This window comes from Emys orbicularis, chromosome 6 (assembly GCF_028017835.1).
Source record: "Emys orbicularis isolate rEmyOrb1 chromosome 6, rEmyOrb1.hap1, whole genome shotgun sequence".
NCBI lineage: Eukaryota > Metazoa > Chordata > Testudines > Emydidae > Emys > Emys orbicularis.
Genome location: NC_088688.1, coordinates 5,339,830 through 5,366,897, shown reverse-complemented (window position 1 = coordinate 5,366,897; position 27,068 = coordinate 5,339,830). Strand labels below are relative to the sequence as shown.

Below are 27,068 nucleotides of genomic sequence, written 5' to 3'. Positions count from 1 at the left end.
ATGCACTTTGTCTGGCCAGTAATTAGAATCTCCACTGGCAGTATGAGTGGGAAAGGGAAGAGAGAAACGCTTGTGCATATGATTCAGCCAGAATGTCCAGTTCCTTCACCACTTTCCCCTAAGGGATATCCTGACGCATCACATTTCCTTTTGGCAGCTAAAGCTGACTACAAAGCCAGCAGTGAACTTCAGTACTGCTTCCATTTGAGCACAAGACAACTCATCTCCCTTCTCTGAAAAGGACGAGAGCCGCCACCACCGCACAAAATGAACTGCCCTGGCTGTTTCGGGCATTCTTTCTCCTAGCAGAGCCGTTTGCAGTGACATGGGCAACGCATGAATCCAGAGCCTCTTCTCCTCAGTCACCGAGACAGCAATGCTTTGGCATGGGGTAATGAAGGCTGGAATTGCAGTGGATTCTGACACTGCCACATGAACTTGGACTGCAGGGGGAGAGTTAGAAGTAAAAGCTAATGTGAATAAAGCCAAGAGCTGACCATGTTGCTTAGTTTGCAAACCAATTCTCTACAGGTCCACATTGACTAAATCAGGAGCAGCTCTGGTTATCATCTATAAAGCTTTCTGAAGATGGAACATGCTACATAAATGCTAATTATTACCCATCAAATATTCCCAACACATAAAAGCAGGCAACTTTATTTCATAGGCCAGCAAGTAAAGCATGCTGAAAAATGCAAGTCTTTAAAGAGTGTATATTTCTTAGCGTAGTTATTGCTGGCGTGGTGCTCAACTGACAACCTGCAGACTGAAGTCCTCTGTCTATTCATGTGATTTGTTAATATTGCGAACCTGAAGACACTAAGGGAGCTGCCCGTGTAGAAGCAGCTGGCATAGACACACTGGTAACGCTCAGGCCAAGGCTGTTTGTAGTGTTCATACTGCTTGCCATGCTGACAACTGAGGATGTGGTGCTAGTGGCTGAGGTTGAAGCAGTTGAAAAGGTTGTTGAGGGCTGGAGTGAAGCTGTGCTCTCCACACTGGTGTGCTAGAAAGGAGACAAAAAGAATGGGGATCACAAAGCGGACAAACCACACTGCAAAACACCTGAGTAAAAACACCACCCAACCTTTTAGGTAACAGCAGCATGTGCAAGAGAATCCTAGCATTCTCATCTGTATTATATACATACGCAACAGGGACCAGTAAGCCAAAGGCTATAATTCCATTAAGAGGTTCTATAAACCTACGCCATGAGAATGAGAAGTCACCAGGCCTGAGTTGGAATTATATATCTGTGGTTCAGTTGCTTTTTTATTATGTTAACTATGGTCATTTGGGCTCTCACCAGAATGATCCTTTTAACTTAGATACGGTCACATTTATGTGATCTTTGCAAGCGTCTAGGAGTTTATCTAAGGAAAAGGATATTTGCTTTAAAGGGCCCCTGCTAATAGGATTTCTTCAGGCCACTTGCAAAAATTAAAAGCGAAATGCAAACTTAAAAACTGTGATGCCCTTAGTGGTAGTGGAGGAGATGTGTTAAATTGATATGCAAGCCAGATAGCGTACTGCTTGCAGCATAGTGTAGAGTGCAACACAAGTGCCATAACAGCAAAGCTAAAGCTCAGCAGAGAATGGGAAGAGGGAACGTTCTGCTGAGTAAGAGATTTCAAGATACAGTAAAAGCTGTTTTATCTGGCACTTCACCAACGGGAAAGCTCTATAAACCAGCATTTCTGATCTTCATTGATACACTGGTTTATAGTCCGCTTGGCGCAGGGCCGGCAGGAGGTTGGGGCGCGAGAGGGGGTGCAGAGCGTGGGCTCTGGGAGGGAGTTTGGATGTGGGAGAGGGCGGTGCCCTATCCGGGGGGGCCGCTCACCTTGGGTGGCTCCCCACAGGCAGCGACCTGTCCTGGCTGCTCCTCAGTGGAGGCGATCCTAGGCAGCTCTGCACGCTGGCACTGCCCTCGCAGCTCCCATTGGCCATGGTTCCCAGCCAATGGGAGCTGCAGAGCCAGCGCTTGGGGGTGGGGCCGGGGCAGAGTGCAAAGCTGCCTGCCGTGCCGCCGCCTAGGAGCAGTTGGGGCAGGTCGCCGCTTGCAGGGAGCCGCCTAAGGGGAGCGGCCCCCGGATCCGGCACCCTGTACCCCCTCCCATACACAGACTCCCTCCCTCTTAGTTAAACGGCATTTTTCACTAACTGGCACCCCCCATTTCCCCAATATGCTGGATAAAACAGCTTTTACTGTACTTACCGACTAGGGATGATGTAATGGTTTCTAACACACTTACTACATATACTGAACCCATACAGAAAACCCCTCTACTAACCATAACCAATCCATAGGCCATTTTGGGGTTGCATACACAGGGGCAGCCCACCACAGAGCAAGACGGCAACTGTCTTTCTATTTAGCACTAGTATAACCACATCTGTTCAATACGGGTTGCCTTGTTACCAGAAACACACAGACGTATGCAGATGATGGTAATACCCATGCGACACATTCCAGAATCATGTGTTACATGGCGTTCTTCGTACACCTTAGAGCATGTCACCTGCACACTGCCTGCTAACAACTCCACTGAGGTTAGTAATAACACTCAAAACTTCGGAGCAGCTTCAAACAGCCACTTTACTACCACTTTTTAATGCAACTTGTGGCAAAAATGTCTCTCTCTCTCTACTCCCTTACATGGAAGTTTCCTCTGTGGCTACATTTGTCTGAGGGATAGGATGGGCAAAATTCAGTGCTAGACCATTGACAGCTTTTATGTCCGATCAATCACAAGCCATCAGCACCAGAGACGAGCTCTTGATACTACTAGAGAGCTGGGAAATTGCCCCTCTTCCCTAGTGAGATAAAGCACTTGTCTCAGTCCCTGGGCATTGTGACACTGGCAGACCAGGTGTCAGCTCATGCCTAGGCCCCAACTAAACACTGATGAATGCATAGCTGGAAACCAGTCTGGCTCACCTGCGTGTTAATGTTATTAAAATAGGTATTCGATTTATAAAAATATGTTTAGACTTTATGAAATGCTTGTAGGATGTTGCTTGTATTAATCTCACTTAATATAACCTAATAACGTGGGGTACAAATGTTAAGTGTTTGCATTGCATCTGTAACTGTGTAACTCACCAAACAGGAAAGAAGCATTAACTAATGTAAAGGCTGGCTTCCTATAGAAGGTGTTAGGTACTGTACACAAAAAGACTAACTGAAACCAAATGAGCCACTGTTAAGCATCAAAGGACAAAGACTTTGTTAACTGCATTCCTCCTCCCACCCCCATGAAGAGGAGACCTGTGCATAAGTTGATCCCATCAGCTTGAACTTTGGGAGGAAGGGAATAAAAATCCCTGACAAGAAGAAACTGGGTCTTTTATGCTGCTTGGACTCTGAGGGGCAAGCAAAAGATCCCCAGTGCTTGGTACGGGTTAGCTCTAAAGGACTTACAGAGCTTGCTTATAATAGGAGCTTCTATCATTCTAACTAACTCATTTGTGTGTATGTTTACCTGCTTTAACCTTGTAAATAACTCGTTTATTTTTATTAGTTTATTATAGGATTGTCTACAAGTGTTGTCTTTGATATAGAATTTAAGATGCAATTGACCTGGGTAAGTGACTAGCCTTTTGGGACTGGGAGTAACCTGAATATTGACTTTTGGTGTAAGGGACCATCTCTCACAAAGGCAAGCTTGCATGGGTGGCAAGATAGAGGAGATTACCAAGGGGCCTGTCTGTGACTCCATGTTAAGGCTGTAATAGTGCTTTAGGAGTTCACACTTGATATTTGGTTGGTGAAATCTGACAATAGAATTCAAAACCAGTTTGAGATTTGTGCCCTGCTTCTTAGCAGTCTGCCCTGAGGCTGGTACCACTCCAGACAGCTTGACAGGCATCTTAAACCTTTATCAGGAAAACTGACTGTAGATTTCATGAGACACGGTGGGTGAGGTAAAATCTTTTATTGGACCAACTACTGTTGGTCAGAGAGACCAGCTTTCGAGCTTACACAGATCTCTTCTTCAGGTCTGGGAAACATACTCAGAGTGTCACAGCTAAATGCAATGCGGAACAGATTGTTTAGCATAAGTAGATAACATATTTCAACACTGCAGACAACAATGTAGACTTACTAGCGGTTATGATTCAAACAGGACTTACCGCATGTGAGGTGCTCGCAGACAGCGCTGCAGCAGAGGAGAGGCTGCTCTGATGATTGGAGAGGGAACTAGAAAGACAAATTTTAAAGGATTAATCAATAAAACTAAACTAAACAGACTAATCATCCTGAATGTCTCACAACTGAACATTATAAAAGCATTTAAAATACTTTTTAATGTTTTAGTGATTTATTTTAACACTAAAAAGAAGTTATTGATATATACAGAAAACCAGTTCTGGAATCAAAAGCAACATAACGTCAAAGATCTTCTTACAGTGGAGAATGGCAACTAACTACCCGCCTCTCAGTGTTATAAGAAAGTCATTGTGACTGACAGGAAGACACTGCTCATTAGTGCTTGTAAATTTCTCGTTTTAAACGAGTAAAAGTTTCTTATTGAGTTGCCAAAGCAATGACAAGCCATTTATAATAAGAAATAGAATCCCTTCTGAATTCAGCTGCATAATACTGACCCCACTAATGAACATTACTGAGTATTAACACCACAATTCTGCTAATGGTCTCAACACCTTCAGGAAAATGGGGACCAAAGAAGTGTAGATTAAAAATGGTGAAGTAAAAGCAGGAAGAACGCTTGTCACCTAGAACACCAAAAGGGAATTCCAGCATCAAACTGAAATCACACCACCGAGCCCCCAAATCCATTTTAATCACTCACAATATGCATACATAATACTACATAGCTTCTATTGTTATCTGTAGTGTTGTTGTAGCCATATTGGTCGCAGGATTTTAGAGAGAGAGCGAGAGAGAGAGTGTGTGTGTGTGGGGGGGGGGTGAGGTAGTATCTTTTATTGGACCAACTTCTGAAGAAGAGCTCTGTGGAACTCAAAAGTTTGTCTCTTTCACCAACAGAAGTTGGTCCAATAAGATATTACCTCGCCCACCTTGTCGCTCTCATATACAAACTAATTCCCATTATGTTTTAAAATATTCAAACACAGTAAAACTCTGGGAATCAGAGCATGTTAAAGTGTCCATCACACAGAATATCCACTATAGAAATTCTAGGTAGAAATACAGTGAGAAGATACAGGAAGAGTGGTTCAAATAAAAAAAAAAACCAAACTAAACAATAGGAGCTCGCATGTATCTGTATGTCATGTAGACTCTTCAAGCTAGGATTGCAACTTCTGAGCTCTCAAACCTTCACAGCTTTAGGCAGGTCTCCACTTTCTGAATTTAAAAAAATTGATTGCCAAAGTACACTTCATTTCATCAGATGATTTAAAGACCTAAATCCCTCATCTTGTTTACAAAGGAAAAGCCTCATCTCTCCTGAGAGCTATAGAGTTATAAAGGACAGAACTCAGCCGTGAAATCAACAAATGATCAGCTCCTTTTGCAACAGTAAAGAGCTTGCTTCTCACCATCAGGGGTTCACATACATTAGGACAGTTCTCGGAGGCAGACTTACTCATCAGAAGTCTCCTAGCTGAAATGAATCCACATTCTTCCTGCTAGATGTGAATCTTCTGATGCCTCAGCAGAAGGAATACTGTCTTCCCAGTTCCTACATTTTCAGGCAAGCCAGCCATTCTCAAACTCCTAACCTTAACTTTTTTAATCAACTCTCATTTCTTGTACTGCACTGTTTTGTTTTTCTCCTCCTTGAGTTAGACTGTCCCCCCACATCTAGCACAACTCAGCTAGTTTATCTTCAGGGGAAAGGCTCAACATTTTTGTAAATAGTGGAAATGGACTCTTTTAGTAATTCTGCTTTTAGGGAGTACATTCATTCTTCCCACAACTACTTGTTTTCTATCAATCAAGGAGTCCCACCTCCAAGCTTATAGTGCTAACAGCAACACCAGCACCAGATCTGTAAAAGCCTTCTTGGCAGGTGACTAAAGCTTGTTCTTAAGCATTTTAAATGACCAACCGCTTCACCTTTCCTCCCACCCCAAAACTAATGCCACCCCAGCAAAATAAAGGGCAAGCAAAATGCAACCACCACAAATAAAGCCAACCATCCAGAAGAGTTAAGCAGCTCAGAAACAGGTCTGGTCACCACTCACACGTCTATACGCTCCCTTCCGAATTCTGGTATTAACAAAGCCCCATGCATGTCAATGAGGGGCAGGAAGACAAGTGTCCCGACCATGATTAAATACAGGCATTTTCTCTGGAGATGCACCAGTGGTGTTTATAGCCAGACTGAAAGTTAATACTATAGGGCATTTCCTAATTCAGTACCAGGCCCTTTGAGGCATGTCAAGGAGGAGGACCAGCATACACCTCTGCAGCTTTACAGACCAATTTCACTAAGACTTTTATTGCCTCCCTCTCCTGCAGCCACCAGGATGAGGAGACACTGTGGCAGAAGGAGGGAAATGGTTCAGTCATGCACAGGTAGTTTTTGAAATGCACATTCCCTCAACACCTTGATTCATCAGGGGGCCCACTACTGAAAAGACTCAGACTCAAGAGCTGTCTGCACATGCAAGTCAGATATGTGCTTGGAAATCAGGCATCACTGTCTTTTCAGGTTACTCCAAGTCTGCCCCACATCATGCACACCTAAACCCAAATTTCTAGCCAGGCACCTCGCTCATTGTTTGTGAAGCGCTTTGGATCCCTTTTGGATGAAAGGTGGTACAGCAAAAATGTGAGCGATCGAGTCTCAGGTGAAAGGAATAATTCCAATTACTTGAGGCATTTAAGACTTCACTCAACACTGGCTGTCCAACAGGGCATGACCATGCACTAGCTGGGAGATGGACAAGAGCCATTAGGTCCTGGTTCAATCCATTGCTAAATTCAAGAAATAAAGTGCAGAGGTCAAACAGCGCAAGTAGTTTATATAATTAATACAGACTCACGATGACACCGGTTCAAGAACGAAACTTTAATAATGTGCCGTGAGAAGCAAACAGCTGGCACAGAAGAGCTGAGTGGTGATGGACAGAACTTCCCAGAGCTTCAATCCGATAGTTCACATTTCCTCAAGGAAGGATCTTAGCAAGAAGCACTTGGAACCACTCAGCCCTCAGTCCCAATGTCGACATTTTTTACTTTAAATGTGTGACAATCAAGGATTTAAACATCTACAACATTTAAAAATGATCAGAAAAGCAACTGCTAAAGAACGATTTTTATAGGCTAAAAAACTGGCCAGATCAATAGCTGGTGCTGTGGACAAGGCAGCAAAAACACCAAATGAAGGTATAAGTGTCATTTGGAATCCACTATAGGCTACGTTGAAGCAGCAGATCCTTAAATAGGATATTGCTGCTAAATCTATGAGACTCCAAGAGCAGAGATCTGTGGGCACAGTACCGCTGAAATGTAGCATGTGGTTCGTATATTCCAACCAGAAACATTATCCTGGATCTCTTATGAATACCTGTCCTAGTTCGGGTTAAAACAAGAGAGGGGGCCGCATTTACCTGGAGTCACCTTGTACACTGACTCATTTCTATCCTGCGCACACTGACACTAAGCCCAAATTCAACCCGTTTTCCTTTGTTCTCCTACTGTACCTGCTTAACTGGGAGAGTGAGCTGCTGGCCAAGTCACTGGACTGGGGCAAGCTGGGTAACGTTGCTGTGTGCTGTGGAGCTGAAGGCAGAAGCGAAGCAGTGGAGGACGCCGTGCTAGGCAGAGACCCCGCAGTAGGTAGCGAGGGAGAGGTTTCTGTCTTAGACGTTGGAACTGATGAAGTAGCTGCAAGTTAGAAAAAGCCAATCAGAAAGGAATTCCAGCACACACAACCCCACGTATTTGATTCAGGAACAGAGAGACTTTAAGGCAAGGCAGCACATTCCAGTCAATTTACCAATGTGTGAGGAACTGGTACCGATGACTTAGTGACCCGCTTGACTTGGCTATTGGAGTAAATTCCACAGGCATTGGTAAAGCCATGCCATCTTTCCTTTGGCAGGTCTAAGATTTTCACTAGTAGATTTTTAATGAGTGACATTCCTTTGTTTATTTATCTATTTTTTTTTTTTTTTTTTTGCACCCACTGGTCTGTCACTCCCCCTCTTTGAATCTCCCGCATTGATTCCAATCTTCTTCCACATCAGTTTTGAACTCCTCCTCCTCACTTTCAAGGCCCTTCCCAACCTTTGCCTACATCTCTGTTCCTCTCCTAACTGGCCCACTTCCACCCTATGCTCTACCAACACAGCATGTCTTTATAATCCCATGGCGATCTCTTACAACCCTGTGCTTTTGCCCATGTCTGGAACATCATCAACAACCCTGATGAAGCCTCTTCCTCACGGCTCACTTATTTTGGGTAGATGACCTCCATTCTTGCCCTCTTTATAGGGTTTTTCACATTCAGATTTCCAGCTCAATGGCTTTATTAGTCAAGAATGAAGAACTGCTAGCTGTAAAAAAAAAAAAAAACTGCAGACGCCAAGTCCAATAGAAAATAATAAAGGAGCTAATGGCTTGTATGCAACTAAGGTAACACTCTGTGAATCTTTCAATTCCCTTTTCTTCCTCCCCCATATCACACTGCTCTTCTTGATACACCTAGTCTAACTTGAAGCGTAAGCGTGACAAGGATCTGTTGTATTTGCCTGTAAAGCTCCAGGCACATCTATGATGCTGTAGAAATAAAAAAATAATTTAATCTATTTGTAAACAAGAACAAGATACTGTTTTGATACTCTTCAAGTGAGTTTTGGACAGACAAAAACAGTACGTACAACTTACTGGTTCAGAGTCGCAAGGAAGTACATCCCTTTAATAAATGGCTTAGAAGTATTTGGGAAGTGCTGACAATGAAACAAAACAAGCTACAGTCAAACATAACACCCTTTCATTGAGCACTTTTGGTGACCCAAACAGATGACTAACATGACTTTGTTTTACTCATCACGGAAAAAGCCAAGAATGAACTGTACTACTGTTAAAAGCCACCTACTTATTACAAATGCACCTTTCCCAGGGATCGCTACCTTGTAATGTTAAGCTGGAGGATTCTAGGACAGTAATGTAATTATCCTGTTAAATCCATGCTGCTGTTCTGTGATGTCCCATGAAGAACTTCAATTACAACATGGAAATTCAGAAGTTCTCAAACTACTTGCTGAAATTCACAAACAGCCATTTGCTGCTAAGATTCAGAAGGCCAGTTACGCCTTTCATGCAGCTCCATCTTTTTATACCTCATGGTTTCAGTGACTACGCCCCAACAAGTTCACTATTAACTGGTATGCAAAATACAAGCGGGATGGAAAGACTCAGTCTTAAGAGTGTCCACAGTACAATTCGGATATGTGCTTGGAAGTTAAGCATCATCGTCTTTCCATGTTAGCTGTTTTGTTGTAGCTCTCTGAGGCCCCCAGTCAGGATCAGGCCCCTCCCAATGTGTTAGGTGCTATACAAACAAATATGAACAGTGACCACCCTCGAGAACTTACAGTCTGAAACCAAGCGCAATGAGGATGAGAAACAAAGAGGGAAGGGAGGATGAGGGTGATGAAAATAAAAGCATATAGTGACAGAGGGAGCAACTGCACTACTTGATGGTCCATGAAGATGCCATTTAAAAAAATAAAACTAGCTGGTCCTGACAGACACACAAGCCACTGCTGACTGGCTGAATTCTTGTTAGGGTCAAAGCAGAAATGGATCTTGAGGAGGGATCTGAAGGAGGAGGTAGTGACTATCCAGATCACTCAGATGCAGGGACGGTGCTGCATGCATAAGAGGTGGCACAGAAAAATCATACAGATGACTGTAGGAGAAGCTGATAATTGGATGAACAAGGCTGGCATCCCTTTGCAGAGGAGGAAGCAGCCAGGGTAACACTATAAGAGACAAGGCAGGACAAGTGGGGGGGGGGGGGGGGAAGGAGGGGGCAGTCATGAAGGGCCTAGACAGGAAGGACAAGACACTTGCACAGGATGTGTTTAGAGAATATATGAACATAAGAACGGCCATACTAGGTCAGACCAAAGGTCCATCAAGCCCAGTATCCTGTCCTCTGATAGTGGCCAATGGCAGATGCCCCAAAGGGAATGAACAGAACAGGTAATCATCAAGTGATCCAAGCCCTGTCACCCAATCCCAGTTTCTGGAAAACAGAGGCTAGGGACACCATTCCTACCCATCCTGGCTAATAGCCATTGATGGACCTATCGTCCATGAATCTATCCTAGCTCCCTTTTGAACCCTGTTATAATATTGGCCTATAGTATTGGTATAGTATTAGAGAGGGAAAACCAGGCAAGAGAACTGAAGAGAGGAGTGACATAGTTAGGGCAATGGACAGGAATATAGTCCCAGCTGTCATATTTTGAAAGGATAGGACAGGTTGGGGAAGGCATGATGTGGAAATCAGAGAGGAGGTGACAGAAGTCAAGATGGATGATTAGGAGGACTTGGACTAGAGTTTTAACAGCATAGACAGAAAGAAAAAGGTCAGAGTTTGAGTGTGTTAAGAAGGAAAAAAACAAGGGTTTGAACATAGCCTGGATGTGTAGGGTAAGTGTGGGAGGAGTCAAAGATGGTCCCGTTTACAAACATGTATGACAGAGGACAGCAATGTTAACAGAAATTGAGGATTGGGGATGGGCAGAGACTCTCTCTGAGCTAGATTCTAGAACAAATGCATAAAATTTAAGAGTTCCAAGGTCAGTTAAGGATGATTTACTTTGCACAGCAAAGAATTTGAGACTTAAAAAGTAGCCAAGTGGGTCTTCAGAGAACTTTGTAACTTGGGAGATGAACAAATCCAATAAATAAAAAAGCAGGCCACTGTGCTACAGACAGCAACTTCCACAGCTCCCTTTGTGGTAGCTCATGCTTCGATTGTAAACCAATTTTCAATTGGAACAGTATTTTACAGATATTTTGAGAGCAACTGATTCAAAGATGGTAAATCAGCAGACTCACAAGCTTTTTTTCAACCTTAAACTGAATTTTGTGCTGATGAAAACATGCCAGGTTTACAGCTCTGGATACTCAAGACCTCTGTTCACAAAACTTGTATGAGAAAAGAGTACTTGAAGGACAAACTGCCCTACTTCTGACACCAAACCTTGAGGGTGGTTTTTGAGAGATGGATACCTTCCCAGAGTTGGGATGGACACAAGGTGTGGGGCTGAGGGGGTAGGTTTACAGGGAAATCAATTTGTGCTGCTACCCATAAAAAGGAACACAGACATGCTCATACAGGGCAGAAAAGCATAGTGTTATTGATAATTATAGGAATACCAGGAAGTAATCCACAGGGGGTACTACCAGTAAGATAATACATGAAAAAAGGTTAAGCAAAAAGGCCAGACAACCACTGTCTATGCATCAGCATGTTTTTTTGCTCTACTGCAGCAGACAAGCCATCCAGCAGAGGGAGCATGTTAGCCAACCTTATTCCCAGAAGTTTGCTGCAGGATAACAAGAGAGAACAAAACAAAGCCACATTCTTTTTGAACTCCACTAAAAATAAAATTACGATCAATCTGTTCTCTAAATGGGAAGCTGGAAAATTGGTAAGAAATGTCTGATTGACATCAATGTGGGCATGAGAATTAAAAAAATAAAACTGGGAACTTCCCTGTGACTCCAAGTCTATTCAGTGTTGCACATCTGGGAGCAAATTTAATAAAACTGATTTTAACATTTCATTATTAGCAAGCAAGTAAAAGTGCAGCTCACAAGAGAATATCAGGGTTAGAGTTACCAGTGCCTTGTCCCTTTAAAAATTGAAGGTCTGCAAAGTCACTTGAAATACAGTTTTAGAAAAGCATGAGAGAAATGAAACAACAAACCCCCGGGGGCGAAAATGTGTCACCCTATCCCAGAAAACAACCAATTTTAAAGAAAGACTGTAAAATAACAGACACAAGGTAGGTGAGGTAGTATCTTCCACACCTTGTCTCTCTAATATCCTGGGACCAACACGGCTACAACGACGACGCTGTAAATATTTAAAAACAACAGGACAGATTGGGAACTCCCACCAAAAGGATAGATTAACTGAGCCTAAGCAGTTGGATTTATCAAACTGAAAGTGGGATTTGAAAGGGGTACACTGAGATAACAGAAGCTGTAATTAGGACAGTTTGCCTTGGACTGAGCCTCAGGAGCTAGCTGGAAGGAAAAAACTAACCGAGACTGCCAAAACGGAGGAACATCTCAAGGTCCTATAACCAAGGGAAAGATGCAACTGAACTTTACCTGCAGCTCTTAAGGCCAGCGCAAGAGCCAAAGGACACGTCAGGATTTCCGAGTCTAAGCACTCGATTTCAGAGAGAAAGTATTGTTTGCCTCACAAGGAGCTGACTCTGACCTAAGATATAACCCTGTCCTTGCAACAAAACACATTCATCCATTCAGTCCTGACTGGATATTCAGACTGTGATGCAACCTCGTTTAAAAGATAATCAAGTTGCACATGAGACCTTGTTTGAGAAGCTGCACACTGCTGTAGCTGAGGAAGCAGAGAAACACCAGAAGTCGGGGAATGGAGCGCATGCTACAGCAGCAGCTTGTAATTCTGTGAAATTGCCATACACAGAGCACAGGTCAGAAAGGGAAGCAGCACCTCCTCTTGAGTGAAAAGAATCTCCAAAGGTGACTTGTTGATGGATGAGATAAGGGAACTAAAGGCCAGTATTGATGAACTCAAAAGTGCAAGGGCTGAAATTAGTATAAGAAGTGAGCTGTCTGGGTGCACACAAAAGCACTGAATGGTACGAGCACACAAGCAGGCAGGCAACCCCAGAAAGAGGATGTGTTAGCTGAAGACCATCTGGCAGAGGCGGTACTTGTGACCACCGTTTCGGATGTGGCAGTACAGAACACTACCAGTCAGATGTCATGCAGGAAAACCACAAGAGAGCAGAGGCAAAGCTGACACTATCAGATCTACCAGGATGGCCTGTATTTACCATTGAACACCCAAGCTGCAACCCAGAGTACCCAATTTAGGGTAGGTCTACACTACAAGTGCTACAGCAGCACAAGTTGCAGCACTCCAGCTACGCCACTGTAGTGTAGACACTTGATACAGCAACAAACGGGGGTTTTCCCCATCATTAATAAATCTGTCCTCTCGAGAGGCAGCTAAGTTGTTAGAAGATGATATGACGTGTGCATTTCCCTACGTGGACAACGTTCTTGTGGACAGTGGCACTTTTGAAGAACACGCAGAGAATGTAAGGAGAGTATTGCAACAGTCACAGAATAATTAAGGTGAACGTTTCTAGATATATGACCTTTAAAACATTACTCGGGAAAGGTGGTATCTGATGAAGGTTATAAGATGGATCCAACTGACACCTTGACTCTGTGCTCTCACAGAGAAACCATGGGACAGGAGAGGGGGACTTTGTAAGCTGCTAGGCTTCATCATCTACTATCGAACCTACATTCAACACTTTTCTAGAATAGCACAGCCACTGTATGACTTGTTGATTGTTTCACTGGAATCTGACTCATCACTGTCAAAAGTGGCTTGGAAAAAGAAGAAAGCTAAAGGGCAAGGAAAGGCATTTGGACAGATATCCTCCAAACAGCCACTTCTCTGGACTGAGCATCATCAAAACGTTTTAAAACAACTGCTACCAATAACCGCCTATCCTGATTTTGCGTAACCCTTTATCCTTCATGTAGATGCTTCCAATAAGGGACTAAGTGCAGTCTTCTATTAATGTCAAGAAAGTAAATAGAGTAATTGGTATGAGTCAAGAACATGTACTACAGCTGAGGAGAATTATCACCTTCACTAAGGAAAGCTGGAGTTTCTATCTTTGAAGTGGGCTGTTACTGATCAATTCCATGATTATTTCTACACACCCAAAATCCATAGTTTACGGCAATAACAACCTGCTAACCTATGCTTTCACTTCTGCCAGGCTGAATGCCACAGCATACAGGCTTCAGGATTAGCTGACTAACTTCAAAGTTAAATATCATCTAGGGAAATCTAATGTGGAGCCAGATGCTTTATCCAGAGTGCCCCTTGATATGGAAAAATATATGACAGAATGCACAAGAGAGAGAAGCAAAGACGTTAATGCTGACTTTCAGTCCTTGGATGTACAAAAAGATGACAAGGTATCTTAGTCAGGAGCTGTTACTACCACCCCTTTGCCAGTAGAAACTCATCTCCATTGGTATTAAATCCACCATAAAACCATTTCCACAAGAAGACATTTTGGAAGTTCTAAACGAAGATGCAGCTGTTGCTAAAATTCTTCATTATAAATCCATGAGGTAAAGACAAAATAACCAAGAGAACACAGGAGGATATGGTAATATGCGTGTGAGTGGCACCATTGCATCTGGAAACAGATGGAATACTTAACTGAAAAACCAAGTTACAAAATCAACTGGTATTATCTCAAAAATAAATAAGAAAGAGAATCAAGAGCTACATGAAGAGATGGGACATTTAAGAGCAGAGAAAGTAATCAGTCTTTCAAGAGATAGGTTTAATTGGCCACAGATGAAGGCGAAGATCAAACATTATGTTAGTAGAGTCTGTACGTGAGTCAAGCAAAAGAAACCTCACCAGCCAACTAACAGTTACAATAGAACCATTTAAGTGTGAAAATAATTTATTCAGAAAGTTGTAGCACTACCGTTTCAATTTTACATCTCACACAACCCCCTACCACTCATAAGGCAATGGGCAGGTAGAAAGGCAGAACTGAACTCTTCGCTATGTTGTGAACCTTGCTAGAAGAACAAAAGTCAAGCTGGAAAGTCTCCTTTAAATAAGGTCATCTAAGTCTATAACTGTACACAAAATGAAGCTACAGAGTTCTCCCCTCTATGTATTATATGGAAGATCATCATGTTTGCCCATTGACATTGCATTTGGTTTACCTATACACTCAATGTATACCTGGGCACCATAAAGATTAAGCTGAGAAATGGACACAGCAGATGAAAGAAGCTTATGAACTGGCATCAAAGTGTTCTCAAAAATCTGCTACTCGTGGTAAAAATCACTATGGTCAGAAAGTGCATGGTGCTGCCCTCCTGCCCAGTGGCAGTACTTGTGCAGAATCTTTCAGAGAGGGTGACCAGGAAAATTAAGATCCTATTGGGAAGATAAGATTCATGTTTTATTTGAAAGGAAAGGGGATAGTCCAGTCTATGAATTACAAAGCAAAAGATGGGGAAGGATGTTTTAAAGAGTACTCCACTGCAATCTTTTAGTTCCCTGTGACGGCTTGCCCTTCGATGTAACACCTTCTAAACCACAACAAAGGAAGAAACAGAGACCAAGGCAAACTAGTGCAACAAGAGATCAAAATGAGAACAAGCATTTGGACTCCAGTGATTATGATAATGAGAATGAAGATAAACTACATTATGTGATGGCACCAGATATTGCCCATGGCACAGATTCTGTGAATTCCAAGGCAGAAACATTTCATCCACATCTGGGAAATGAGGATGTGGTTGACCCTGTGAATTTTGAAACTGCATTAGACTGATGTGCCATTCACACCAGCCACTGAAAAACATGAATGGCAAAATGAGACGATAGAACCTGAAATCAACAGTGCATAAGAGGGCAGATCACCAGAACAATCCACTGACACTCCAGGTCATCCAACTAGAAAAAGAAGAGCCACACAGACACCAAAATATGAACATTTAGGGACACCTACTTATCAGTGCCTAAATCCAACTACTGAACGAGTGAATGCACCATCTGGCTATCCTCATGTTTGTCAGATGCCATACCAAATGCCTATTCTTGTACCTTATCCTGCAGTCTATCCAAGATCCATGTAATACTGGTAAAGTGATATTGACTCAAGGTATGTCTACTGCTCTAAAATTAAATGATGCGTTTTATAATTCTGGATAGTTTGTTATGATGTTAATTTAGTATGTTCCCTAAATAGTTTGCCTTATGCCCAGTGACTTGGAGTTATCATGACTATATCACTGCTCATACAGGAACTTTTATTTCTTGATATATGAATATCTTTAGGGATCTACGGTGTTCAGAACTGATTGTTCAGTTGGATTTTGGAACTAAAATTGCCAGACTTTCTGCTAAATACGAAAAACGGAAGAGAGATGCATACATTTCCACCATCAGTACCAGAACTTGTGAGAGAAAGAGAGACTCAAAGGCACAGTTGAGAATGACAGTTACAAGTTTGGGCATAAGCTTTTGTGGTCTAAAACTAGCATCACTTCATCAGATGCTAAAACCCACATCATCAGATTGCATCTGATGAAGTGGGTTTTAGCCCACGAAAGCTTATGCCCAAATAAATTTGTTTGTCTCTAAGGTGCCACAAGGACTCCTCGTTGTTTTTGCTGATACAGACGAACACAGCTACCCCTCTGAAACCAGTTACAAGTTTGTGCAACTTACGGACTTCTAATAAATCAATGAATGGACTGTATGTTATACATAGTTAACAGAAATGTTGGGACAACGTTACATTTACATGGGGGGAGTGCAGCACTCAAAGGAATATCAGGGTTATGTTTACCTGTGCCCTGTCCCTTTAAGGATTGATGGTTTGCTGAGGGACTCAGAGGGGACAGCTCTGGTTGCAGCAACGTGTGCTCTGAAAGGACCGAGTAGCAATGGGGCTTGTGCAAGCTGTGTGTTTATTTTCTGATACCAAGTTTAAAACTCAAACTGTTCAGCCAAAAATTAAACAGAGAAAGTTGTACAAAACCTTAAGCTATCTATTACAATGGTGTGTATGTTGAGGGGTAGGGGATGGTCAGAAAACAGTTGTGTCTATAATGGAGCTTTATAAACTTACTGTCAAGAGTTGGCTGTGTTCGAACACCACTGTGCCCATTCTGTAAACAAAGGAAAAACAAATGAGTAAGCCACCTGACAGAGGTGGTATTAAAAACCCTACATGATTCAGACATTTAACAGGCTGCTCATTGCAAAACTTTATATTCATTACAAACTGAAAGTCAAGAGGGACGTCAAATAATCAACTGCCATTCCTTGGGCTAAACTATATAGTAGGAAAGTGTAGGTACAATGTTTGAGACACACATCCCAGGGACACAGGAATAAAAATGAAACAAGAAGGGTGTATGAATGAGTGATGGTAAAGTCAGGGACACGTGAGAAACTGTTGTCTCCCTGATGTAACAGAACACACCACTGCACCTAGGCAAATTACAGAGAGAGGCTGGAACTCTCCATTGGGAGATAAGGTTTGAGAGGAAACAATTGCTTCTTGGATCATTCTGGTCCACAAAAGTAGATGCTCTAGATTTATAACCCTGAGCACCATCACATAGGACTTGGTTCAGAAGGGAAGTGTGATTGAGCCATCACATTACAGAGAACAGAACGTCATTATGTTTGAAATTGCTGCAAGGAGATCATACGGAGAAATACAAAGATGATGTTATTGTCATTTAGATTCACAGATTTGTAGATTCCAAGGCCAGAAGGGACCATCGTGATTATCTAATCTGACCTCCTGTATGACACAGGCCAGAGAACTGCCCCCAAAATAATCCCTAGAGCAGATCTTTTAGAAAAACATCCAAACTTGATTTAAGAATTGCTGGTGACAGAGAATCCATGGCAACCCTTGGTAAGTGGTTCCAATGGTTAATGACCCTCACTGTTAAAAATGTATGCCTTATTTCCAGTCTGAATTTGTCTAGCTTTGACTTTTAGCCACTGGATCCTGTTATACGTTTCTCTGCTAGCTTGAAAAGTCCTTTATCAAATGTGTACTCCCCATTTAGGTACTTATAAGACCATAATCATGTCATCCCTTAACCTTCTCTTTGTTAAGCTAAATCAACTGAGCTCCTTGAGTATATCACTATAGGGCTTCTTTTCTAATCCTTAAATCATTCTTGTAGCTCTTCTCCGAACCCTCTCCAAATTATCAACACCCTTCTTGAATTGTGGACACGTGAATTGGACACAGTATTCTAACAGCAGTCACATCAGCGCCAAAAACAGAGGTAAAATAACCTATCTACTTCTACATGAGATTCCCCTTTTTATGCATCCAAGGATCGCATTAGCTCTTTTAGCCACAATGTCACACTGGGAGCTCACGTTCAGCTGATTAGACAACATGACCCCCAGATCTTTTGCAGAATCATTGCTTCCCAAGACAGAGTTCCCCATCCTGTAAGTATGGTCTACATTCTTTGTTCCTAGATATTGATATTTAGCTGCATTAAAACACACATTGTTTGCTTACGTACAGCTTATCAAGTGATCCAGATCACTCTGAATCGGTGACCTGTCTGTTATTTACCACCTCCCCCAGTTTGTGTGTCATCTGCAAACTTTATCAGTGATTATTTTATGTTTTCCTCCAGGTAATTAATAAAAATGCTCAATAGTGTAGAACCAAGAACAGATCTCTGCAGGATCTCACTAGAAACATACCCACTTGATGATGATTCCCCGTTTACAATTACAATTTGAGACCTATCAATCAGCCAATTTTTAATCCATTTAACATGTGCCTTGTTAATTTTATATTGTTCTAGATTTTTAATCAAAATGTCAGCCAGCGCCAAGTCAAACACCTCACAGAAGTCTACGTATATTGCATCAAACACTATCATCTTTGTCAACCAAATGGGTAATCTCATCACAAAAAGATACCAAGTTAGTTTGGCAGGATCTATTTTTTATAAACCTATGTTGATTGGCATTAACCCTCTTATAATTCTTTATTAGTTGAGCCCTGTATCAGCTACTCCATTATCTTGCTCAGGATCAATGTCAGACTGACAGGCTTATAATTACTCAGGTCATCCCACCTACCCCTTTTTAAATAATGGCACATTAGCTTTCTTCGTTTTCTGGAACTTCCCCAGTGTCTTCCCCAAGACTTACCGAAACTCATCACTAACAACCCAGTTTGTTCCTCAGCAATCTCTTTTTAAATTCTTGGATGCAAGTTATGTGGACCTGCTGTCCGTGTGATCTTTAAAATGTAATGTGCATGTTCTCTTTGGTCTTGTATTTTTATTATTATTTCACATTTATAATGTGGTTGTGCCTGAAGGCCCTAACCAGGTCATGCCCCACTGTGCTATATGCTGTACAAATATAATAAACAGTCTCTGCACTGCAGTTATGCTGGCAAGAGATCATGGTAGTCATGTAATATCGATTTGTTTTTTTTTTTAAAACAAGATGCTAAGCTTCAGGAAGGAGGAGTCAATCAAAATGAGAAGGTTAGCTAGAAACAGACTGAAGAGCAAATCAAGAAATCAAAATCCATAGAAACATCACAAAGATCTGCATACCTGAGGAGCGAAGGGCAAGAAAAGCAACAGCAAAGAACAACCGAGTTTGGGAGGGAGGGGGTCAAAAGAGAATCTTTTTAACTAGTCCAACAGACTAAAATATCATCTTTGTGTCAGCCACTGAAGTCTCAGAGCACCACTACTATTGCTGAGCTCAACAAAACAGTTGAGCTATAGCCATAGTATGTCACCAACACCCAATTAACCCAATCAATTTCTTTTCAATATCAAAGGTTTCTGAAACCTACTCACCGTGACTGCAACAGGGGTTGAGTCCGATGGAGCCATGGAGCTTTGGTATGCTATCCTGCTATGCACAGAAGTCTGGTCATAGGAGGAAGTTGTTGTTACGGGGCTAGTGCTCTGGGATGAGCAGGTCAGACTGGAAGAAGTGATGGCAGAGGTTGTGTAGGTGGACTCCTGTACTGTATTGGATATTGGCAAAGAGGTATTCAAAGGATCACTGAAAAAAGTAAAAGTTATTTATCATCTTGTTAAATGTCATTTCAGATACCTTCATGACATTACCAGCTTCTGCCCAGCAATCTGGAACTGGATACCGATTTGCTCAGCTAGAAGTTGCTCACGTTCCAGTTTCCTAGCATAACACAATTTAATGTGGGCCTAGGCAAAGTTACAGCGGGCCCTCTGTTCAGAGCCAGCATCTTCACTCAGCAGCAGGGAGCATTTCCCCTTCCTAGGACAACTGTATTTTTCTCATCCCATGTTCCATTCTTCCTCCTCTCAAAGAGGCTAGCTATGATAATTGTTTTCCTGCTTTTTCCTGGCTAGAATTAATGTTGTACTTTGTAAGTGATTTCTTATGCTTTTAGATTGTAAGGTTTAGAGGGCAGATACCACCTCTTACCATGTGTTTGTACCAGAGCCCAGCACAATGGGGTCTGATCAGACTGAAGCCTTTAGTCAATATTCTAATACTTTGAGATCTACTGACAAAAGGCACTAAATAAGAGGTGGTATTATTACACAACACTGCTGTAAATATACATGACAATTTACATACACAGACTAAGATTTGTTCCCTGCCCCTAGATCTTTCTAAACTCTTTACATTTGTTGCCTTTCCAGTATTGCTTGAGTGAACATCAGTCTTGTAGGACTTTACAGGTTAAAAAGCACTTTTTAAAAACTAAATTTTCTTGCCTGTGTTACAAACATTACTTTAAGACAGTTAATACAGCAAGTCATATTTTTCACATCTTGGATACTGAAACTGGGTATCCCTCCATTTCTGTTTATATGGTCTCTTTCAGGCTCCCATACATCAGCACAATGCTGCAATGTTTGCTCTGCCAAAACTGGAAGGTTCCCTCCCCCCCCTTCCTTTAAGGTTTGTATTGGATTTTTAAAAACATTTACAAAAGTTAAGATGAATGGGGGAATTTATTTTTGCAAATCCTCCATAAACTTTTTAAGGAAGATTTTACACAAACAAAACTCTGAAAACATTTGAAGAGTAAGCATGTATCTGGCTGCTATGTTTGCATTTCCCTTGTTTTTACTGGAGATATTAGCATTTTAATAAGGGCTTTCTGCCCACTTCAGAGCCTGGCTGCCTTTAGGCTGAGCTTACAGTGAAGTCAGAGCTCAGTTTATGGTGTTAGTCTGCTGACAGATGGACGTTGTGATGCATTTATCTCTGCTGGGTCAATTATAAGAGGAGATGGGCTGGGAGGGAGCCAAACCCTCACTTAAACAGCTTTGGGAATCAGCATAATTAAAAATGATAAAGTAACAATGTGAAGGGTAGCTCATGAAAAGAGCATTTAAGTTCAATTTGTTCCCCCCTCCATGCCAACCCATTTTTCAGAATGTTTCTCTAGTCATCAGAAAAGGGACCATCCTCCTTTTAAGGGTGCCATCCTCAGAAAATAAAGATTGAGGCTTACAAGCAATTATATTTTGCTTCTGAGACAGCTACACCAAACAGCCCCTTGGCACAAGAGACCTTGATCTTCACATGCCACTTTTTTGGTACCAGAGAACACAGAAGGATGCAGGAATGAAACTCTTACGTACTTTACAGGTTTCGAGTACAAGCTGTTGCTGGGCACCTGGCTAATATTCTCATTGCTTGGGGCCGACCCAAACTCTGGGAGAGAAGGCTCTGACCCGAACTCCAGAGCTCCAAACTGAACATTTAACCCCGTCACATCAGCCGATCCAGGCATTTCCACTGCAGAGGCAGGGATCTGAAAGTAAAAACAAAATCCTGTATCTACATAGTTTATATGAAAGAAATCACTCACGAACCACCTTGGACTCTAGGGAACTATAAACATACAGAACACCAAGTATGTAACTTGGTTACAATCTCACAGCCTTGACTTTTAACCCTGTATCTGTTGGTCACTGCAGCTGCCTCTCAGATGTAGCTGCATAATTTCACCTAACCAGAATCCCTCCAGCTTAAAACTTAATTGGTCAGTCCCACATACTTTTGGGGGCCTAAGAGATTAAGTCACACTGTCCTCTGTGCCTACTAAAGAGTATTTTGTTTTAAGCATTCACCTCCCAGTCACTAGTTAGTCCAAAAACACTCAGAAGTGGTTGAATTTCCACACAAAGCAATCAGATATGTGCTTGGAAAATACCACATCACTGTCTTCTGGACTATAAAGCCACCCATCTTAAAATTCCCTGTTTTAAACCCAAAAGTGCATCAAGACTGCCCTATAAAGTTTCCCCGCTCCCCCATGTATCTTAAAGCCTATATTTGCCATACATTTGGCCCTGCTGTGTTACCCACCTTAGAAGCTGGGGGTATCCTCCGTTTCGGTGGTTTGATCTGTTTCTGCTGCGTTTGATGGGCAGTCACTGCCTGGTTATCCATAGACATGCTGGGGAGCTGCAGCATTTTGCTTGCAGCCATAGAACTGTCTACTGGTGATGGCTCTCGGAGTTTTACTTGGGAGGAGAAGGACTCCAATCCAGGAGGAGGAACAGGGACTGCCTGTGTCTGCTGTTGCTGTCGTTGGGTCAGCTGGCTGAGAACTGGGGATGGTTCAGGCTGGGATTTAAAATCTAGCCAGCATTTGGGAAAAGAAAATCATAATTGATGCATTAAACTCTGCTCCCAGGACTTTTACGTTCCATCTCTGTAGTTGTAGTTAAAGAATCAGTGCTTTTATTCACCCCTCTCAGAGCTATTGCTGCAGACTGTGTGCAGACTCAGTCAGTCGTCAACGCATTATTTTACATGAGCTTCAGATTCTGAAGATTATTTTTGCAACCACAGAGCTGGCAACTTAGTTTTCTTTTTTTAAATGAAAACTGAGATTCTGAGATAAGACTAAATGGCAATTTTTTAAAAATAGGGAATTAGGCAGCTGTTCATATGACCACACAACTGCATTATACCCAAGTCCCTAGCAGAAATGCTATGTATTATTTTAGTCAGACCTTGCACGGCTCCGCAGGGTGAAGACCTGTCTGAAAGTGGGACTCTGTTAAATGCGGAAAGTGCAATTCACAATAAAAGCTAAAACTCATGACTTTTGGAAGACAGGCTTATAAGCAATGATTCAAAACTATGGTTCACAAACACAAGAGGTCCACAGAACATTGCAGGTCACATGTTGCCAGCTTCTCCTTATTTTCAGCTGCATTAAAATACAGCTGAAAACAAATATTTTCTTAATATTACTTTATGTGAATAATTGTGGTTGCTAGCACCATGGCTGCTTCTATACTGGCAAAACCAGGAGCTGTGTAATTCTCCACAGCAGGAGCATCACTGGAAGCAACAGTGTAGAGATTGCTCAATCTTGTCTAACCCTCCTCAGAGAAGGGTCTACGTAATTGTGAATGGGAGGTACGGTGATCCACTCCATCGTGGACAGAAAGGGAAGTATGCAGGATGCGGGTGGTCCCAGGATTAAGACGCGATCCACACTATTAAAGAGCCAGAGAACGCATCCGAAGGTGGTATTAACTTAGTCTAGGATTGAAACTTTATACTTTGTCACTAGTAGAAGTACAGTCCAGGTACCATAAAACGGTCTTTCCCCAGGATTCCTAGAGACATTTACAGTCATACTTTATATTAAGGTTCCATTTACAAACCGTTTATAAAAGGTTATTAATAGATTTTTAAATAAATGGCTAACCAATTGCCAGAGATGAGCCGAACAGGCTGCTTACAACCATCTGTAACACAAAGCCATCTATAAAAATATTTCTCACATCTATTATGCTTATAACATATATAATTTATTAACCTTTTATAAATGGAACCTCAATATAATGTGACCAAGTTTACTAGTCTCCCTTTAGGAATCTAATTTCAAAAGAGAAGCCATTTCTCAATATTTTAAAAATCTCTTACATAACGTCTGGCACTGAAGAGTAAAAGTTCCACAGTCAATGGCTTAAAAAAAACAACACCACCCCACTATCTAAACACTTACCAAACTGACTGAGGACAGAGGATTGGCTAATAGGGGGTTTTAGATCCCAGGATGATGTGGTGGTAGCGGTGGTGGCAGTGGAGCTACTGCTGTTTTGCTGAGAGCTCGGAGAGGTGAACTGACCCAAACCTGGAGACTTCAACTGGTCCAAGAGCGGAGATCCAGTGGAGTTTGCTAATTTAGAGGATCCAAGTTCTCCAAACCCAGAACAGAGAACTGAAGACTAGCAAGAAAATAAGAAAAAAAATATTTCACTAAATGTTAACATGACCAAACCTGTGAGGTCTGAGTTAATCGCTCCCGCTGGCAGCAATTCAATTCATACTTTATCCCCAGATTTCTAATTAAAAGTGAAAAGTTAAAACTTAGCAAGAAAATCCAACTGAGCACTAACAATATGGGGCCAGATCCCCAGCTATTGTATTCTGGTTTAGCTCCACAACTGTTAATGGAAGTATGTTGATTTAGCCAAGCTAAGGATCTGACCCATTTAGTTTTGTTTATATAGTGCCTTAGAACAGTGTAAAGGTAAAGTTACTGGCAACAGTATTTAATTTGTTTCAAAACATTTTCCTACATCTAATCTCCAACTCTATTAAAACTAACAAAGGGTAGCCAACTTTCCATTAGTCCAGAAAACTCAGTAATAGTTGATTTCCACACAGACCAGTCAGATATGTGCTTGGAAAATGCCACATCACAGTCTTCTGGCCTAGAATTCAATGCTTTATTTTTTAATGCTATGTTTATTAAAACAAAGATTTTCATTTTAATCAATATGCAGAAAACTTATTTGCTCTTTTCTCAAGAACCAAAACAAGTAGTTCACTTAAACGGACAAGTGACAAGCTTGTGAGCACAAAAAGGTCCATCTGATACTTTTTTTTTTTGGTGAAGACATTCTTAGTCCAGTGTCCTCTTATATACTTCAATACCACCTGCAATTTAAGTGCTGCAAAGAAAAGTTATGAAAAAACAAGAAACTAACTGAAAAAGTATAAAGAGTTTATTCCTTAAGATTCTGAGTCTTTAAAAAGCCAAGATGAATTTTACCAGACTCTGAGGAGAATAGGAGTTGACAGCACTGGAATTGCCAGTTCCTGATGCCATCTGGGTGTTGTGTTGGGAATTCGTGAAGACTAGGGCTTGGCCAAAGCTCTGCTGTTGGGGAGACTCGAAAGAGTTGCCTTCTGTTTCTTGGCTAGAAGTCACAGGTTTCTGAAGTAACGTTACTAGGTCAATGCTACAAGAAAGAGTAAGCTGTCGTCAAATACTTACAACTGGGATATTTGAGGAGTGAAAGAAGATCAAATAACTAAGATCCATACGAAGAACACTATGCTAGCAACTTTATTTAACCTTTCTGGGTCTCATCTCTGCAGCACACAGCACCTCTCAGAAGAGTGAGAATCCAGCTTCCTACTCAGATGGCAAGGTCCTGCCAGCTGCTTGAGCACAGGGTTATTACCACTGCCACATTTAATGCTTCAGAATTGAAGAAAACCTTGCATTTTGTTCTGTAGTTTAGCATTTCAAAGTGAAATGCAGTGCAATTTGAATATTATTTCTCTTGGGCATGTCCAAAGTACTTACCACCATGGTAGCTAAACACCCATTGGCTTACCTGGTAAGCTCATGGAGATCAACATGATTGAGCCATGGGGGGTAAGTGAAAAGAGGTGTTATTTGCTTACTTGAATTGATCTTGCCACTCAGTCAGTATGTACTTTATATGTCGGTAGCACCTGCAACCTGAGAATCTCAAGGTGTTTTACAAATATTACTGCATCAAGCTTGCCCCCCTCCATGAGGTGAGTATTATTCCCGTTTTGTAGATGAGGAAACTCACGCACATAGCAGTGAAGTAACTATCCCATTATCACATAGGAATTCTGTGGCAGAAGCAGGAACAGAACACTAGGCATGTGCCTGAATTTGCTCCACATTACACATCATTAGGATTTGGAACACACGCCTTTCATATACTTAATATGGCCTCTTGTACGCTACAGTGTAGTCAGAGCCTAATATTAGATAAAATCAGGTGTTAATACTAAAACAAATTCACCCCCAAAATTCTGATTAGACAGGAGCTTGTCCATTCACATCCATGCCACCTCCTGGGGGCAAACACAAGATTGTTTTCTAGTATTTTATCCAACGAAACTTTAAAGTGTGCCAAATGCTGAAGCTTCAACAACTTTACAGGGAGTGCGTGAAAGAGTTTAGGCTGTGAGAACAGTCAATGGAACAAAGATGTAAATCCTCCCCTACCTTTGCCCAAGAGTGATGTGATTCTCAGCTGGAACAGAAGATGCAGTGAAGACCTTTGTTTCAGAAAGCTGAGAAAGGGGGAAGAAAGAAGGAGGGAGAAAGTGTATTTTAGTTATATGTGCATTGAAAGTTTACATGCAGCAATATTCAAAATAAATAATCCAACCCTGGTTATGTAACTTAAAGAGATCAGTAATACCAAATCATAGTAAGTTGCACTGCAGATCACCTTGAAAGGACAAAGAAAAAACAGCCCAATTTTAATAAGGACTTGTACACAGTTCTGCACTGATTTAAACACATTGGTGTAAGGCCTGGTCTACACACAGATTTTGTACCAGTGTAACTATATCGGTTAGGGGTGGGTTTTTTTTTTACCCAAATAGTTATATCATTACAGACCCTAATGTGAATGCAGTTATAGTGGCATAAAGATGCCTTACACTGGCATAAATTAGTTTATTCTCATAATAGCAGTACAATATAAGCATCTTTCTACTGGCATAACTCTGTCCACCCTAGGGGAATTGTGCTGCTTTTACTACACCAGTATAGTTAAAGCAAGCCAACTTGTGTGTTTAAACAAGCCTTAAGAAACCAACTTCGTTAAACTGATGAAACCACTTTTGGTATGGATGCAGTTACACCAATAAGTGATTATATTTATATAGCTGTTAAACTGATAGAAGTAAAGTTCAAACAGATATAAGAGTGCTCACACACCACATTACTCTCCTTTCACTAATTCAGTATAAAATCATCTCTTTAGTTATATCGGTACAACTTTATGTGTAGACCAAGCCTAAGCACAGCTGACCTACCAAAGGAGTGAGCAAGCATTTCACTAGAGTTTGAAGGTTGGGTCCCTTCTCCTGTAAAGCCTGACACGTTCTTAACTTTATACAATGTGAGCAGTCCCACTGAGGTCTTGGAAAGCAAGAGCCAAATTCATCTCTGCCACACTGTGTGCAGTTCCACTAACATCATTGGGAGTTACATCC

At 41.7% G+C, this 27,068-nt stretch overlaps 1 protein-coding gene and 4 non-coding genes across 5 annotated transcripts in view; all 5 read right to left on the bottom strand.

Moving 5' to 3' along the window:
• The window catches only part of UBAP2 (ubiquitin associated protein 2), a 134,666-nt gene that overhangs the window by 25,621 nt on the left and 81,977 nt on the right, over nucleotides 1–27,068 (bottom strand). The window contains exons 11-20 of the mRNA XM_065407069.1: nucleotides 26,068–26,135; nucleotides 24,847–25,036; nucleotides 23,794–24,016; nucleotides 22,134–22,408; nucleotides 21,404–21,576; nucleotides 19,616–19,826; nucleotides 16,873–16,912; nucleotides 7,642–7,825; nucleotides 4,138–4,204; nucleotides 811–1,006 (exon numbers count right to left, since the gene is read on the bottom strand). Coding sequence (XP_065263141.1) covers nucleotides 811–1,006; nucleotides 4,138–4,204; nucleotides 7,642–7,825; nucleotides 16,873–16,912; nucleotides 19,616–19,826; nucleotides 21,404–21,576; nucleotides 22,134–22,408; nucleotides 23,794–24,016; nucleotides 24,847–25,036; nucleotides 26,068–26,135 — 1,627 coding nt within the window. The remainder of the gene's footprint in view (nucleotides 1–810; nucleotides 1,007–4,137; nucleotides 4,205–7,641; nucleotides 7,826–16,872; nucleotides 16,913–19,615; nucleotides 19,827–21,403; nucleotides 21,577–22,133; nucleotides 22,409–23,793; nucleotides 24,017–24,846; nucleotides 25,037–26,067; nucleotides 26,136–27,068) is intronic.
• Nucleotides 6,566–6,648, bottom strand: LOC135880746 (small nucleolar RNA SNORD121A). The gene has a single exon (XR_010561522.1). It is a non-coding gene; the product is annotated as a small nucleolar RNA SNORD121A (small nucleolar RNA).
• On the bottom strand, nucleotides 9,347–9,427 carry LOC135880747 (small nucleolar RNA SNORD121A). The gene has a single exon (XR_010561523.1). It is a non-coding gene; the product is annotated as a small nucleolar RNA SNORD121A (small nucleolar RNA).
• Nucleotides 21,913–21,998, bottom strand: LOC135880745 (small nucleolar RNA SNORD121A). Its single transcript, XR_010561521.1, has one exon. It is a non-coding gene; the product is annotated as a small nucleolar RNA SNORD121A (small nucleolar RNA).
• Nucleotides 24,423–24,506, bottom strand: LOC135880744 (small nucleolar RNA SNORD121A). The gene has a single exon (XR_010561520.1). It is a non-coding gene; the product is annotated as a small nucleolar RNA SNORD121A (small nucleolar RNA).